Source organism: Panulirus ornatus, chromosome 6 (assembly GCF_036320965.1).
Source record: "Panulirus ornatus isolate Po-2019 chromosome 6, ASM3632096v1, whole genome shotgun sequence".
NCBI classification, from domain to species: Eukaryota; Metazoa; Arthropoda; class Malacostraca; order Decapoda; family Palinuridae; genus Panulirus; species Panulirus ornatus.
Window position 1 is genome coordinate 19,979,141 of NC_092229.1, and position 18,718 is coordinate 19,997,858.

The 18,718-nt window shown below is 41.5% G+C and overlaps 1 protein-coding gene across 3 annotated transcripts in view; it reads left to right on the plus strand.

Moving 5' to 3' along the window:
- LOC139749114 (protein CIP2A-like) overlaps positions 1-18,718 on the plus strand; it is a 236,984-nt gene that overhangs the window by 124,071 nt on the left and 94,195 nt on the right. For all 3 annotated transcript variants that reach the window (XM_071662706.1, XM_071662705.1, XM_071662704.1), the window contains exon 12: positions 15,284-15,399. In XM_071662706.1, the coding sequence (XP_071518807.1) occupies positions 15,284-15,399 (116 nt within the window). The remainder of the gene's footprint in view (positions 1-15,283; positions 15,400-18,718) is intronic.

An 18,718-nucleotide genomic window follows, 5' to 3' on the forward strand; every position in this document is an offset into this window, starting at 1 on the left:
AGACATCCCTCCAATTGCACCCTCAGCACATTAACATCCAAAAGTCTCTCTTTTGCACGCCTATCAATTAACACGTAATCCAATAATGCTCTCTGGCCATCTCTCCTACTTACATATGTATACTTATGTATATCTCTCTTTTTAAACCAGGTATTCCCAATCACCAGTCCTTTTTCAGCACATAAATCTACAAGCTCTTCACCATTTCCATTTACAACACTGAACACCCCATGTATACCAATTATTCACTCAACTGCCACATTACTTAGTTTGCATTCAAATCACCCATCACTGTAACCCGGTTTCGTGCATCAAAACCACTAACACTCATTCAGCTGCTCCCAAAACACTTGCCTCTCATGATGTTTCTTCGCATGCCCAGGTGCATATGCACCAATAATCACCCATCTCTCTCCATCAACTTTCAGTTTTACCCATATCAATCTAGAGTTTACTATCTTACACTCTATCACATACTCCCACCACTCCTATTTTAGGAGTAGTGTTACTCCTTCCCTTGCTCTTGTCCTCTCACTAACCCCTGACTTTACTCCCAAGACATTCCCAAACCACTCTTCCCCTTTACCCTTGAGCTTCGTTTCACTCAGGGCCAAAACATCCAGGTTCCTTTCCTCAAACATACTACCTATCTCTCCTTTTTTCTCATCTTGGTTACATCCACACACATTTAGACACCCCATTCTGAGCCTTCGAGGAGGATGAGCACTCCCCGCGTGACTCCTTCTGTTTCCCCTTTTAGAAAGTTAAAATATAAGGAGGGGAGGGTTTCTAGCCTCCCGCTCCTGTCCCCTTTAGTCGCCTTCTATGACACGTGAGGAATGTGTGGGAAGTATTCTTTCTCCCCTATCCCCAGGGATGAATTTATATTTATTATTTTGCTTTGTCGCTGTCTCCCGTGTTGGCAAGGTAGCGCAAGGAAACAGATGAAAGAATGCCCCAACCCACCCACATACACATGTATATACATACACGTCCACTCACGCAGATATACATATCTATACAACTCAGTGTATACATATATATACACACACAGACATATACATATATACACATGTACATAATTAATTTTGTCTGCCTTTATTCATTCCCACCGCCATCTCGCCACACATAGAATAACAACCTCCTACCCCCCTCATGTGAGCGAGGTAGCGCTAGGAAAAGACAACAAAGGCCCCATTTGTTCACACTCAGTCTCTAGCTGTCATGTAATAATGTACCGAAACCACAGCTCCCTTTCCACATCCAGGCCCTACAGATTTTTCCATGGTTTACCCCTGACGCTTCACATGCCCTGGTTCAATCCATTGACAGCACGTCGACCCTGGTATACCACATCATTCCAATTCACTCTATTCCTTGCATGCCTTTCACCCTCCTGCATGTTCAGGCCCCGATCACTCAAAATCTTTTTCACTCCCTCTTTCCACCTCCAATTTGGTCTCCCACTTCTTCTCGTTCCCTCCACCTCTGACACATATATCCTCTTGGTGAATCTTTCCTCACTCATTCTCTCCATGCGACCAAACCACTTCAAAACACCCTCTTCTGCTCTCTCAACCACACTCTTTTTATTACCACACATCTCTCTTACCCTATTATTACTTACTCGATCAAACCACCTCACACCACACATTGTCCTCAAACATCTCATTTCCAGCACATCCACCTTCCTGCGCATACCTCTATCCATAGCCCACACCTTGCAACCATACAACATTGTTGGAACCACCATTCCTTCAAACGTACCTATTTTTCCTTTCCGAGATAATGTTCTCGACTGCCACACATCCTTCAAGGCTCCCAGAACTTTCGCTCCCTCCCCCACCCTATGATTCACTTCCGCTTCCATGGTTCCATCCGCTGCTAAATCCACTCCCAGATATCTAAAACACTTCACTTCCTCCAGTTTTTCTCCATTCAAACTTACCTCCCAATTGACTTGACCCTTAACCCTACTGTACCTAATAACCTTCCTCTTATTCACATTTACTCTCAACTTTCTTGTTTCACACACTTTACCAAACTCAGTCACCAGCTTCTGCAGTTTCTCACATGAATCAGCCCCCAGCGCTCTGTCATCATTGAACAACAACTGACTCACTTTCCAAGCTCTCTTAACCACAACAGACTGCATACTTGCCCCTCTTTCCAAAACTCTTGCATTCACCTCCCTAACAACCCCATCCATAAACAAATTAAACAAACATGGAGACATCACATACCCCTGCCGCACAGCTTCATTCACTGAGAACCAATCACTTTCCTCTCTTCCTACACGTACACATGCCTTACATTCTCGATAAAAACGTTTCACTGCTTCTAACAACTTGCCTCCCATACCATATATTCTTAATACCTTCAACAGAGCATCTCTATCAACTATATCATATGCCTTCTCCAGATCCATAAATGCTACATAGAAATCCATTTGCTTTTCAAAGTATTTCTCACATACATTCCTTAAAGCAAACACCTGGTCCACACATACTTTACCACTTCTGAAGCCACACTGCTCTTCCCCAGTCTGATGTTCTGTACATGCCTTCACCCTCTCAATTAATATCCTCCATATAATTTACCAGGAAAACTCAAGAAACTTATACCTTTGTAATTTGAGCACTCACCTGTGTCCCCCTTTGCCTTTGTACAATGGCACTATGCAAGCATTCCGCCAATCCTCAGGCACCTCACCATGATTCATACATACATTAAATAACCTTACCAACCAGTCAACAACACAGTCACCCCCTTTTTTTTCTATAAATTCCACTGCAATACCATCCAAACCCGCTGCCTTGCCAGCTTTCATCTTCCGCAAAGCTTTTACTGCCTTTTCTCTGTTTAACAAATTATTTTCCCTAACCCTCTCACTTTGCACACCACCTCGACCAAAACACCCTATATCTGCCAGTCTATCATCAAACACATTCAAGAAACCTTCAAAATACTCACTCCATCTCACATCACCACTACTTGTTATCACCTCCCCATTAGCCCCCTTTACTGAAGTTCCCATTTGTTCCCTTGTCTTACGCACTGTATTTAACTCCTTCCAAAGCATCTTTTTATTCTCCCTAAAATTTAATGATACTCTCTCACCCCAACTCTCATCTGCCCTCTTTTTCACCTCTTGCACCTTTCTCTTGACCTCCTGCCTCTTTCTTTTATACATCTCCCACTCATATGCATTATTTCCCTGCAAAAATCGTCCAAATGCCTCTCTCTTCTCTTTCACTAATAATCTTACTTCTTCATCCCACCACTCACTACCCTTTCTAATCTGCCCACCTCCTACGCTTCTCATGCCACAAGCATCTTTTGCGCAAGCCATCACTGCTTTCCTTAATACATCACATTCCTCCCCCACTCCCCTTACCTCCTTTGTTCTCACCTTTTTCCTTTCTGTACTCAGGTTATCCTGGTACTTCCTCACTTCCAAGCTCACTTACTCTCACTCTCTTCACCCCAACATTCTCTCTTCCTTTCTGAAAACCTCTACAAATCTTCACCTTCGCCTCCACAAGATAATGATCAGACATCCCTCCAGTTGCACCTCTCAGTACATTAACATCCAAAAGTCTCTCTTTTGCACGCCTATCAACACGTAATCCAATAATGCTCTCTGGCCATCTCTCCTACTTACATACATATACTTATGTATATCTCTCTTTTTAAACCAGGTATTCCTAATCACCAGTCCTTTTTCAGCACACAAATCTACAATCTACAAATCTACAAGCTCTTCACCATTTCCATTTATAACACTGAACACCCCATGTATACCAATTATTCCATCAGCTGCCACATTACTCACCTTTGCATTCAAATCACCCATCACTATAACCTGGTCTCGTTCATCAAAACCACTGACACATTCATTCAGCTGCTCCCAAAACACTTGCCTCTCATGATCTTTCGTCTCATGCTCAGGTGCATATGCACCAATAATCACCTATCTCTCTACATCCACTTTCAGTTTTACCCATATCAATCTAAAGTTTACTTTCTTACACTATCACATACTCCCATCACTCGTGTTTCAGGAGTAGTGCTACTCCTTCCCTTGCCCTTGTCCTCTCACTAACCCCTGACTTTACTCCCAAGACATTCCCAAACCACTCTTCCCCTTTACCATTGAGCTTCGTTTAACTCAGAGCCAAAACATCCAGGTTCCTTTCCTCAAACATACTACCTATCTCTCCTTTTTTCTCATCTTGTTTACATCCACACACATTTAGACACCCCAATCTGAGCCTTCGAGGTGGATGAACACTCCCCAAGTGACTCCTTCTGTTTCCCCTTTTAGAAAGTTAAAATAGAAGGAGGGGAGGGTTTCTAGCCCCCCGCTCCCGTCCCCTTTAGTCGCCTTCTACGACACGTGAGGAATGCATGGGAAGTATTCTTTCTCCCCTCTCCCCAGGGATATATATATATATATATATATATATATATATATATATATATATATATATATATATATATATTGCTTTGTCGCTGTCTCCCGCGTTTGCGAGGTAACGCAGGGAAACAGATGAAAGAAATGGCCCAACCCACTGCCACACACATGTATATACATACGTCCACACACGCAAATATACAAACCTACACAGCTTTCCATGGTTTACCCCAGACGCTTCACATGCCCTGATTCAATCCACTGACAGCACGTCAACCCCGGTATACCACATCGATCCAATTCACTCTATTCTTTGCCCTCCTTTCACCCTCCTGCATGTTCAGGCCCCGATCATACAAAATCTTTTTCACTCCATCTTTCCACCTCCAATTTGGTCTCCCTCTTCTCCTCGTTCCCTCCACCTCCGACACATATATCCTCTTGGTCAATCTTTCCTCACTCATTCTTTCCATGTGACCAAACCATTTCAAAACACCCTCTTCTGCTCTCTCAACCACGCTCTTTTTATTTCCACACATCTCTCTTACCCTTACGTTACTTACTCGATCAAACCACCTCACACCACACATTGTCCTCAAACATCTCATTTCCAGCACATATATATATATATATATATATATATATATATATATATATATATATATATATATATATATATATATACATATATATACATATCCCTGGGGATAGGGGAGAAAGAATACTTCCCACGTATTCCCTGCGTGTCTTAGAAGGCGACTAAAAGGGAAGGGAGCGGGGGGCTGGAAATCCTCCCCTCTCGTTTTTTTCATTTTTTTTTTTTTCCAAAGGAAGGAACAGAGAAGGGGGCCGAGTGAGGATGTTTCCTTTGAGGCCCAGTTCTCTGTTCTTAACGCTACCTCGCTGACGCGGGAAATGGCGAATAGTATGAAAGAAAAAGAAAAAGTTATATATATATATATATATATATATATATATATATATATATATATATATATATATATTTTTTTTTTTTTTTTTTTTGCCGCCGTCTCCCGCGTTTGCGAGGTAGCGCAAGGAAACAGACGAAAGAAATGGCCCAACCCACCCCCATACACATGTATATACATACGTCCACACACGCAAATATACGTACCTACACATCTTTCCATGGTTTACCCTAGACGCTTCAAATGCCTTGATTCAATCCACTGACAGCACGTCAACCCCGGTATACCACATCGCTCCAATTCACTCTATTCCTTGCCCTCCTTTCACCCTCCTGCATGTTCAGGCCCCGATCACACAAAATCTTTTTCACTCCATCTTTCCACCTCCAATTTGGTCTCCCTCTTCTCCTCGTTCCCTCCACCTCCGACACATATATCCTCTTGGTCAATCTTTCCTCACTCATTCTCTCCATGTGCCCAAACCATTTCAAAACACCCTCTTCTGCTCTCTCAACCACGCTCTTTTTATTTCCACACATCTCTCTTACCCTTACATTACTTACTCGATCGAACCACCTCACACCACACATTGTCCTCAAACATCTCATTTCCAGCACATCCATCCTCCTGCGCACAACTCTATCCATAGCCCACGCCTCGCAACCATACAACATTGTTGGAACCACTATTCCTTCAAACATACCCATTTTTGCTTTCCGAGATAATGTTCTCGACTTCCACACATTCTTCAAGGCTCCCAGGATTTTCGCCCCCTCCCCCACCCTATGATCCACTTCCGCTTCCATGGTTCCATACGCTGCCAGATCCACTCCCAGATATCTAAAACACTTTACTTCCTCCAGTTTTTCTCCATTCAAACTTACCTCCCAATTGACTTGACCCTCAACCCTACTGTACCTAATAACCTTGCTCTTATTCACATTTACTCTTAACTTTCTTCTTTCACACACTTTACCAGACTCAGTCACCAGCTTCTGCAGTTTCTCACATGAATCAGCCACCAGTGCTGCATCATCAGCGAACAACAACTGACTCACTTCCCAAGCTCTCTCATCCCCAACAGACTTCATACTTGCCCCTCTTTCCAAAACTCTTGCATTCACCTCCCTAACAACCCCATCCATAAACAAATTAAACAACCATGGAGGCATCACACACCCCTGCCGCAAACCTACATTCACTGAGAACCAATCACTTTCCTCTCTTCCTACACGTACACATGCCTTACATCCTTGATAAAAACTTTTCACTGCATCTAACAACTTGCCTCCCACACCATATATTCTTAATACCTTCCACAGAGCATCTCTATCAACTCTATCATATGCCTTCTCCAGATCCATAAATGCTACATACAAATCCATTTGCTTTTCTAAGTATTTCTCACATATATTCTTCAAAGCAAACACCTAATCCACACATCCTCTACCACTTCTGAAACCACATTGCTCTTCCCCAATCTGATGCTCTGTACTTGCCTTCACCCTCTCAATTAATACCCTCCCATATAATTTACCAGGAATACTCAACAAACTTATTCCTCTGTAATTTGAGCACTCACTCTTATCCCCTTTGCCTTTGTACAATGGCACTATGCACGCATTCCGCCAATCCTCAGGCACCTCACCATGAGTCATACATACATTAAATAACCTTACCAACCAGTCAATAATACAGTCACCCCCTTTTTTAATAAATTCCACTGCAATACCATCCAAACCTGCTGCCTTGCCGGCTTTCATCTTCGGCAAAGCTTTTACTACCTCTTCTCTGTTTACCAAATCATTTTCTCTAACCCTCTCACTTTGCACACCACCTCGACCAAAACACCCTATATCTGCCACTCTATCATCAAACACATTCAACAAACCTTCAAAATACTCACTCCATCTCCTTCTCACATCACCGCTACTTGTTATCACCTCTCCATTTGCGCCCTTCACTGAAGTTCCCATTTGCTCCCTTGTCTTATGCACTTTATTTACCTCCTCCTAGAACATCTTTTTATTCTCCCTAAGATTTAATGATACTCTCTCACCATAACTCTCATTTGCCCTCTTTTTCACCTCTTGCACCTTTCTCTTGACCTCCTGTCTCTTTCTTTTATACATCTCCCACTCAATTGCATTTTTTCCCTGCAAAAATCGTCCAAATGCCTCTCTCTTCTCTTTCACTAATAATCTTACTTCTTCATCCCACCACTCGCTACCCTTTCTAATCAACCCACCTCCCACTCTTCTCATGCCACAAGCATCTTTTGCATATATATATATATATATATATATATATATATATATATATATATATATATATATATATATATATATATGATGCCCTTTCCCACCAGGAACACATGTCAAGGAGTGGACATGGCAAAAGAGTCTCCACTTATCTCTGACCTTACATGCCTCCCCCTCCTGCGTGATTCCATCCATTCTTTTACCTCTCTCTCCCCCCCCCCCCCCCCCCCCCCCCCCCCCCCTATTCCTTCACCTTATTTTTCCATGTCAAAGGTGGTCTTCCTCTTGCATGAACCCCCTTATTTATGCTATTACACACTCTTGTACACTCCCTGGCTTGCATTTTTTTCACATACCCAAAGCATTTCAAAGAAATATGTTTCACTCATTCTACCACTTCACAATTTTGTACTAACTCTCTGCATTTCTTGCTATACCACATCTCTCATACATCATTTCTTTCTTTATTCCATTTATTTACATCACATGCTTTTCTCAAATAACTTATTTCCATAGCCTGGATTCTTGACCTTTTTGACTCATTCCCTGTCCATGTTTTGTCTGCATAGGTCAGGGTTGGGAGGACTATGCTGTCCCTTGATCCTCTCTTCACATCCATACTTACACATCTGCCCATCATTATTAAGGGACTCAATGAATCTTCTACCCTGTACTGCTCTCTCCCTTATCTCTCCTTTCATATCACCAAATTTACCTAAGACAGCTCCCAAATACTTAAATTTTTACCTCTTACAGTCTTTCTCTCCCCATATCCAAATCACTATTTAAGTACACTTTCTTCTTCCACTCTGTATGGTTTTACAAAATATATACTTTCACTGTTTCCTTTCAGTCGCCATTACCTTACTTTTACTTGCATTTACCTTCAATTGTTTACAGTTACACACATCATAGAACACACTTACAACTGTTTGCAACTCCTCACTTTCAGCAAACTACACAGTATCATTTGCAGGCAGGCTTGCCATTATCCACCATATCTCACCACCACACTCCATCTTTACATGCCTTTTCCTTAGTTTTGCTTTCATCTCCAGTTTGTCTCCCCCATATCTATAACACTGTGGTATATTTTCTTTCACTCTGTATGGTTTCACAGAATCTATACTTTCATTCTGTTTTCTTTCAGACACCATTACTCTAAATTTACTTTCATTTACCTTCAATTACCTATGCTTACACACATCTTAAAACACACTTACAGCTTTCTGCAACTCCGTCTTCACCTGCAGCAGACAACACTGAACCATCCACAAACAAACTTGTCACTAGAAACCATATCTCACCACTTCTCTCCATCTCTGCACCCCCTTTCCCAAGTTTTGCTTTCACCTTTCTTATCACTTCATCCATATATATATGTTAAAAAACCTTTGTGACATCACACTTTTGCCTCACACCCACATGTATACTGAAATGCTTTGCTCAGCTATCCATCCATTCTTATGTATGCATTTGCTTCTGTGTAGAAGACTTTCACACTCTCCAACAGAGTTCATCCTACCCTATATATCCTTACTACATCCCATAAAGCATTCTACTCAACTCTGTCATATGCTTTCTTCAGATCTGCAGAAGCTGCATGCAACTTGTTGCCTTTTGTTAGATGCTTTTACATAGTCACTTTTTACTTTATGAATATGACCCACACACCTTGTACCTTTCCTGAAACCAGCTTTCCCCTTGCTTATTCTACATTCAGTCTTTTTCCTCTCTATTAGTCAACTTTCTTGCATACACTTTTCCTAGTATACTTAACAAAGTTGTTCCCTTAGAATTCCTACATACATCCTTTTCCTGGGGATAGGGGAGAAAGAATACTTCCCATGTATTCCCTGTGTGTTGTAGAAGGCGACTAAAGGGGGCGAGAGCGCGAGACTGGAAGCCCTCCCATTCTTGTATATAAATTTCTAAAAGAGAAAACAGGAGTCAAGCAGGGAGTGCTCATCCTCCTTAAAGGCTCAGATTGGGTCTGAATGTGTGTGGATGTAACCAAAATAAGGAGAGATAGGTAGTATGTTAGTGGAATGAGACCTGGATGTTCTGGCTCTTCGTGAAAGAAACCTCAAGGGTGAAGGGGAAGAATGATTTGGAAAAGTCTTGGGAGTAAAGTCAGGGGTTGGTGAGAGGACATGAGCTAAGGAGGGAGTAGCAATACTCCTGAAGCAGGAGTTGTTGGAGTGTGTGACAGTGTAAGAAAGTAAATTCTAGATTGATGTGGGTAAAACTGAAAGTGGATGGAGAGAGGTGAGTGATTATTGGTGATTATGCACCTGGTCATGAGAAAAAAGATCATGAGAGGCAAGTGTTTTGGGAGCAGCTGAGTGAATGTGTCAGCAGCTTTGGTACATGAGACTGGGTATTAGTGATGGGTAATTTAAATGTGAAGGTGAGTAATGTGGTAGTTGAGGTATCACCAGGAAAACAGACAAAAAAAGGCCACATTTGTTCACACTCGGTCTCTGGCTGTCATATGTAATGTTCCGAAACTACAACTGCCTATCCACATCCAGGCCCCACAGACCTTTCCATGGTTTTCCCCAGACGTTTCACATGCCCTAGTTCAGTCCATTGACAGCAAGTCGACCCCAGTATACCACATCATTCCAATTCACTCTATTCCTTGCATGCCTATCACCCTCCTATATGTTCAGGCCACGATCACTCAAAATCTTTTTCACTCCATCTTTCTACCTCGAATTTGGTCTCCTGCTTCTTTGTTCCCTTCACCTCTGACACATATATCCTCTTTGTCACCCTTTCCTCTCTCATTCTTTCCATATGTCCAAACACACCTCTTCTGCTCTCTCAACCACACTTTTTATTACCACACATCTCTCTTACCCTTTCATTACTTATTCAATCAAACCACCTCACACCACACATTGCCCTCAAACATTTCATTTCCAACACATCCAACCTCCTCTGTTCAACCCTGTCTATAGGCCATGCTTCGCAACCATTTAATATTGTCAGAGCTAATATTCCTTTAAACATACTCATTATTGCTCAATGAGATAACTTTCTCTCCTTCCACACATTCTTCATCGCTCCCAGAACCTTTGCCCCCTCCCCCACCCTATGACTCACTTCCACTTCCATGGTTCCATTCATTGCCAAGTCCACTCCCAGATATCAAAAACGCTTCACTTCCTCCAACCTTTCTCCATTGAAACTTACTTCATAGTCAACTTGTCCCTCAACACTACTGAACCTAATAACCTTGTTCTTATTCACATTTACTCTCAACTTTATCCTTTTGCACAATTGTCCAAACTCGGTCACTAACTTCACGCTCCACCCCAGCCTAAACACTCTATATCTTCCACTTTATCATCAAACACATTCAGCAAACCTTCAAAATACTCACTCCATCTCTTCACTTCATCACTACTTGTTATTATGTCACCCCTTGCCCCTTCGCTGATGTTCCCATTTGTTCTTGTCTTATGCACATTATTTACCTCATTCCAAAACATCTTTTTTTTTTCTCCCTAAAGTTTGATATTACTCTCTCACTGTAACTCCCATTTGCCCTCTTTTTGAACCCTTGCACCTTCTTCTTGACCTACCACTTTCTCTTATACTTCTCCCCATCATTTTCACTCCTTCCTTGTAAGTATCGTCCAAACGCCACTCTTTTCTCTTTCACTAACAGCTTTACTTCTTCATCCCACCACTCTCTACCCTTTCTAACCTGTCCACCTCCAACCTTTCTTATGCCACATGATTTTTTGGCACATGCAATCACTGCTTTCCTAAATACATCCCATTCCTCACCCACTCCCCTCACATCATTTGCTCTCACCTTTAGCCATTGTACACTCAGTTTCTCTTGGCACTTTTTCACTCAAGTGTCCTTTCCAAGCTCACTTACTCTCACCACTCTCTTCTCCCAACAATCATTTTTTCCTTTTTGAAAACCTTTACAAATCTTCACCTTCACCTCCACAAGATAGTGGTCAGACATCCCTCCAGCTGCCCCTCTCATTTCATTAACAACCAAAAGCCTATCTATTAACACGTAATCCAATAATGCCCTTTGACCGTCTCTTTCCTACTCACATATGTATACTTATGTATATCTCTCTTTTTGAACCTAGGTATTCCCAATCACTAGTCTTTTTTCAGCTCACAAATTCACAAGCTCTTAACCGTTTCCATTCACAACACTGGATACCCCATGTGAACCAGTTATACTCACCTTTGCGTTTAAGTCTCCATCGCTATTACCTGACCACGTGCACCAAAGCTGCTGACACAGTCACTTAGGTGCTCCCAAAATACTTGCCTCTCATGATCTTTCTTCTCCTGACCAGGTGATTAAGCACCAATGATCACCCCTCTCTCTCCATCCACTTTCATTTTTACCCACATGATTGTAGAATTTACTTTTTTTACACTTTATCACACGCTCCCACAACTGCTTCAGGAGTAGTGGTACTCCAACCTTAGCTCTTATCCTCTCACTAACCCATGACTTTACTCCCGACACTTTTCCAGATCATTCTTTTCCTTTACCCTTGAGCTTCATTTCACTCAGAGCCAGAACATCCGGGTTTCTTTCCTCAAACATACTACCTAATGTCTCCTTTCTTCTCATCTTTGTTGCATCCACACACATTCAGACACCCCAATATGAGCCTTTGAGGAGGATGAGGACTCCCCGCTTGACTCCTTCTGTTTCCTCTTTTAGAAATTGAAATACAAGGAGGTGAGGGGTCTCTTTTAGAAATTGAAATACAAGGAGGTGAGGGTTTCCACACTTTTGCTCTTGCCCCCATTAGTCACCTTCTACGATACATAGAAGTGAATCACAGGGTGGGAGAGGGAGCGAATGTTCTGAAGGCAATGAAGAATGTGTGGAAGGAGAGAACGTTATCTCGAAGAGCAAAAATGGGCATATTTGAAGGAATAGTAATTCCAACAATATTATATGGTTGTGAGGCATGGGCTATAGATAAGGTTGTACGGAGGAGGATGGATGTGTTGGAAGTAAAATGTTTAAGGACAATGTGTGGTGTGAGGTGGTTTGATCAAGTAAGTAATGAAAGGATAAGAGATATATGGTAATAAAAAGAATGCAGTTGAAAGTAGAAGAGGGTTTGTTGAAATGGTTTTGGCATACGGAAAGAATAAGTGAGGAAAGGTTGACAAAGATGATATATGTGTCAGAGGTGGAGGGAACAAGGAGAAGCGGTAGACCAAATTGGAGGTGGAAGGATGGAGTTCAATTGATTTTGAGTGATTGGGGTCTGAACATACAGGAGGGTGAGTGGCATGCAAGGAAGAGAGTGAATTGGAATGATATGGTATACCAGGGTCGAAGTGCTGTCAGTCGACTGACTGAACTAGGGCATGTGAAACATCTTGGGTAAACGTCCCACCGGCAGAAAGCAACTCTAGGTCAGTGTTTTCAGAGGCTTCTCCACAGTGCTCTTACCGAATGTTCCTGTCTTTAAAAACACATCTTTGTATCCTTTTTTCGGAAGTTTCTTTTTGTATTTCATCTTATGACTTCTGGTTGATCTGTCTCTGCATCTTTCAAAGAAACATTCACAATCATTCTCGTCAAGCTAGTTTTAAAACTTGAAGGTTGTGATTGATCATGTCACCCCTCAGTATCCTCTCATCCATGCTGGACAAATACGATTTTTAGCTGTAAGTCAGCTCTTTTAGCTTTGATATCATATTTGAAGCCCTTAAATGGACCATCTGTACAAGTTCATTGCGCTTTTTTAAATTTTGTGACCAAGCTTGAGAAGCTTATTCTAGTTTTGGCCTAGTGTAGGATGTGAACAGTTTTCTATTCCTTAGCCATATACTTGATTGCCATTTAGATATTTTCCAACAGACAGTTTGCCTCATTGAAGTATGATATAATGAAGTGCTTTTATACTTGAAATAGTCATGGAAATTATCTCAAAATTCTTCTTGAAGCTGAAATGTACCCAATATATATGAACCAAAAAACAGACAGTTCTGGAGAAGTAGGTTTTATCTCATTGGTGGTCCTGTGGTACGCTGTTCGCCTGCTGTTCTTGGTAGTTTTGGTTCGACTTTCAGGAGCGTAATGGTAAAATTGCTTCTTTTACGTTTTGACTAATATGGGACTCTGGCAACAGGATAGGGATGCTATTAACTCGCAAGTCCCTCTCACTTACAGATTCCTGGGGATTTTTTTCTTTCCAGATTCTTCTTTACTCATACTGAGGCCTTCTTTCACTATGTCCCATCCGTATTACTTTATGTTTACTCAGATTGAATTTCATCAGCCTTGCATCAAGCTCACTTTGCTGTTTGTATAGGTCCCCTTTTAAGTTGATGTAATCCCTCTTGTTTTTTACCACCTTTTGACTTTGGCATCATCTGCAAACATATTCAGGTAGGAGTCCAGTCCTGGCTATTCATTCACATAGATCAAGAAAAGCAGTGGTCCCAGAACAGTTCTCTGTAGCTTGGTGAGAAGGCTTCTCAGACATCCTTTCTTAGTTCCCATTCACACTAAGGTAATCTGTCCATCAAAGGAGAATCTTCTTTGTTTCTTTTAGAAGATCCAGCTTTTTAATGTGCATAGTACAATGCCATCTGCTTTTTTGCATTCTAGATGTAAACAGTCTACCTTGCATTCTCTTTTTTCTCAAACAGAGCTCACTATCTCATAAAAATCTAAAATGTTCTTCAGGCATTGACTCCTTTCCCAGCAACTGTGTTGTCTGGTGCTTAGTTTCCATCACTTAGGGAAGTCATTCATTATTTCCTGATAATCGTTTCCTGCAGAGCTCACTCATCAGGGAGACTGATCTTTTGTTCAGTGCCTCCTCCCTGCCTTTTTCCTTATAGATAGGTATGACATTTTCCTGCTTCCACTCCTATTTGCACTGTATAGGAAGGGAGGTTTATAGTAATGGGGTTCTTCCATCTGTCGAACATTCTCTACTGTTGTATAAATTCTTAGATATATGCATGCTGTCTGCATCGGCTGTGTCCTCAGTCATTCTGTTCCATTCATCCACTGCTTGCATGATATAAGGTACTTTTTGTATCTTTTTTAGCAAGTTTTTTGCTTAATTTCATGTTTTCTTTGTTTGCTCTATCCTTACATCTGTCAAAAGAGCTGCTCACTGTCCACATCATGGATCTGTTTTTAAAACTTAAAGGTTGTGATCAAGTGATCCCTTACTCTTTTCTATAGTGAACAACTCAAAGCCCATAGCCATACCCTTTAACTCAGCTCTCCTAATTCTGGCACCATCCTTGATGCCCTTCTCCAGAACTCTCAGTTTTTTATTACTGGACTTGAGAAGCATATTCTTTCTAGTAGAACATGAGCAGCTTGCTGAGTAATTCTTTACCTGTACTATACTTGAATTCTATTATAATATTTGCCACCTGTAGGTTTGTCTATTTTACTGTTATCCTAACATGGGATTCCAGCAGCAGCTTAGGGATGATGTTAACACCAAAGTATTTTCTTACTTAGGTTCCTGTTGCTTATCTCCTTATAGATGATAATGTATTTACATTGAGGCTTTTTTTCACCATCACTGAGACCAACTTCATCAGACCAACTTTAACTAGTACATGAAAAGTATATGTAAAATGATTTTTGTTTGTGGATTTTTTTTGAAGTCCTTTTTTTTTTTTTTTTATAGATGCTTAATAATCCACCTGTGATGACCCATCTGGTTCACTGTGAGCGCTCAAGTACCCCAGAGTTTGTGGCCAGAGCTGTTGCAGTTATTTCAGAAGGAACAGTGCCCAGTGAAAGGTATGTATATAAACTTTTTGAAAACTGAATCAGTCATATTTATCAAAGCAACATAAGATGTCCATTTTTCAAAAGTAGCTCTCATAATACAACTGTTGATATTTTTACTGTAATTTTTTGTAGAGCTGGTAGGAATTATGTATGAGAAATGCTATTTAGATCCTTTGTTAGTTGAAAGGCTGGGTTATTTATCAAACTTTCATGTATCTTCCATTTGTAACTAGCCTTAGTTTTTCCATATCCATATACTGTCTTGCAATCAGAATCTTAAAATCAGCGTACATTTGTGCTAGAGTTGCCCTCTGCCACTGGCCTGTTAAGGGTGAGGCACTAAAGGTAAAGAATCAGCACTGGAGTTCACTGGTTATGAAGACTTTTACCATGGTCACCTCCTTGATGGTGTTCCAGGAGGGAACAGGCATTAGAGATATAGACAGATAGAAGTAGTGAAAAGTTTTTTATTAAGGATGTAAGGCATGTGTATGAATAGGAAGAGAGGAGAGTGATTGGTTCCCAGTGAAGGTCTATTGCCACAGGGGTTTATGCTGTCCCTGTGGTGGTTTAATTTGTTTATGGATGAGGTAGTTAGGGATGTAAATGCAAGAGTTTTGGAGAGAGGGGCGAGTTTGCAGTCTGTTGGGGATGAGAGAGCCTGGGAAGTGAGCCACTTGTTGTTCGCCAATGATACAGCATTGGTGGCTGATTTGAAATTGAAACTGCAGAAATTGGTGACTGAGTTTGGAAAAGTCCATGAAAGGAGAGAGTGGAGAGTAAATGTGACTAAGAGCAAGGTTATTAGGTTCAGCAGGGTTGAGGGACAAGTCAGTTGGGATATAAGTTTGAATGAAGAAAATTAGAGGAAGTGAAGTGTTTTAGATATGTGGTTGTGGACTTAGCAGTGAATGGAACTTTAGAAGCAGAAGTGAGTTACAGGGTGGGGGGAGGGGATGAAGGCTGTGGGAGCGATGAAGAATGTGTGAAAGTGGAGAACATTATCTCAGAGAGCTAAAATGGTTATATTTGAAGGAATAGTATTTCCAACAATGTTATATGGTTGCGAGGCATGGGCTATAGATAGGGTTGTATGGACAATGGTGGATGTGTTAGAAATGAGATGTTTGAGGACAGTATGTGGTGTGAGGTGGTTTGATCGAATAAGTAATGAAAGGGTAAGAGAGCTTTGTGGAAATAAAAAGATTGTGGTTGAGAGAGCAGAAGAGGGTGTGTTGAAATGGTTTAGGCATATGGAGAGAACGAGTGAAGAAAGGTTGACAAAAAGGATATGTGTGTCAGAGGTGGAAGAAACAAGGATAAGCGGGAGACCAAATTGGAGGTGGATGGATGTAGTGAAAAAGATTTGAGTGATTAGGGCCTGTACATACAGAAGGGTGAAAGGAGTGCAAGGAATAGAGTGAATTGGAACGATGTGGTATACCGGGGTCAACGTGCTGTCAGTGGATTGAACCAGGGCATGTGAAGCATCTGGGGTAAGCTATATAAAGGTGTGTGAGGCCTGGATGTGGAAAGGGAGCTGTAGTTTTGGTGCATTACACATGATAACTAGAAACCAAGTGTGAACAACTGTGTCTGTTTTTGTCTTTTCCTGGCACTACCCCGCTGGAAGGTGGAGGATGCTATTTCATTTATGGCGGGATTGCAGTGGGAATGGATGAAGGCAGCAGGTATGAATATGTACATGTGTATATATGTATATGTCTGTGTATGTGTATGTCTGTTTACGTTGAAATGTATATGTCTGTATGCAGGGAGTGCTCATCCTCATCAAAGGCTCAGATTGAGGTGTCTAAATGTGTGTGGATGTAACCAAGATGAGAAAAAGGAGAGATAGTTTGTATGTTTGAGGAAAGGAACCTGGATATTTTGGCTCTTGAGTGAAACGAAGCTCAAATGTAAAGGGGAAGAGTGGTTTGGGAATGTCTTGGGAGTAAAGTCCTGGGTTGGTGAGAGGACAAGAGCAAAGGAAGGAGTAGCACTACTCCTGAAGCAGGAGTTTTGGGAGTATGTGATAGAGTGTAAGAAAGTAAACTCTGGATTGATATGGGTAAAACTGAAAATGGATGGAGAGAGATGGGTTATTATTGGTGCCTATGCACGTGGTCATGAGAAGAAAGATCATGAGAGGCAAGTGTTTTGGGAGCAGCTGAGTGAGTGTGTTAGCAGCTTTGATGAATTAGACCGGGTTATAGTGATGGGTGATTTGAATGCAAAGGTGAGTAATGTGGCAGTTGAGGGTATAATTGATGTACATGGGGTGTTCAGTGTTGTCGATGGAAATGGTGAAGAGCTTGTAGATTTGTGTGCTCAAAAAGGACTGGTGATTGAGAATACCTGGTTTTAAAAGAGAGATAAACATAAAGATACATATGTAAGTAGGAGAGATAGCTGGAGAGCGTTATTGGATTACGTGTTGATTGATAGGCTCATGAAAGAGAGACTTTTGGATGTTAATGTGCTGAGAGGGGCAACTGGAGGTATGTCTGATCATTATCTTGTGGAGGTGAAGGTGAAGATTTGTAAAGGTTTTCAGAAAAGAATAGAGAATGTTGGGATGCAAAGAGTGGTGAGAGTAAGTGAGCTTGGAAAGGAGACATATGTGAGGAAGCACCATGAGAGATTGAGTGCAGAATGGAAGAAGGTGAGAGCAAATGATGTAAGGGGAGTGGGGGAGGAATGGGAATCAGTGATGGCTTGCGCAAAAGATGCCTGTGGCATGAGAAAGGTGGGAGGTGGACAGATTAGAAAGGGTAGCGAGTGGTGGGATGAAGAAGTAAGATTGCTAGTGAAAGAGAAGAGAGAGGCGTTTGGATAATCTTTGCAGGGAAGTAGAGCAAATGACTGGGAGATGTATAAAAGAAAGGGGCAAGAGGTCAAAAGAAAGGTGCAAGATTTGAAAAAGAGGGCAAATGAGAGTTGGGGTGAGAGAGTATCATTAAATTTTAGGGAGGATAAAAAGATGTTTTGGAAGGAGGCAAATAAAGTGCGTAAGACAAGAGAACAAATGGGAACATCAGTGAAGGGGTTAAATGGGGAGGTAATAACAAGTAGTGGTGATGTGAGAAGGAGATGGAGTGAGTATTTTGAAGGTTTGTTGAATGTGTTTGATGATACTGTGGTAGATATAGGGTGTTTTGGTCGAGGTGGTGTGTGAAGTGATAGGGTCAGGTAGAATGATTTGGTAAACAGAGAAGAGGTAGTGAAAGCTTTGCAGAAGGTGAAAGCCAGCAAGGCAGCAGGTTTGGATGATAATGCAGTGGAATTTATTAAAAAAGGGGGTTGACTATGTTGTTAACTGGTTGGT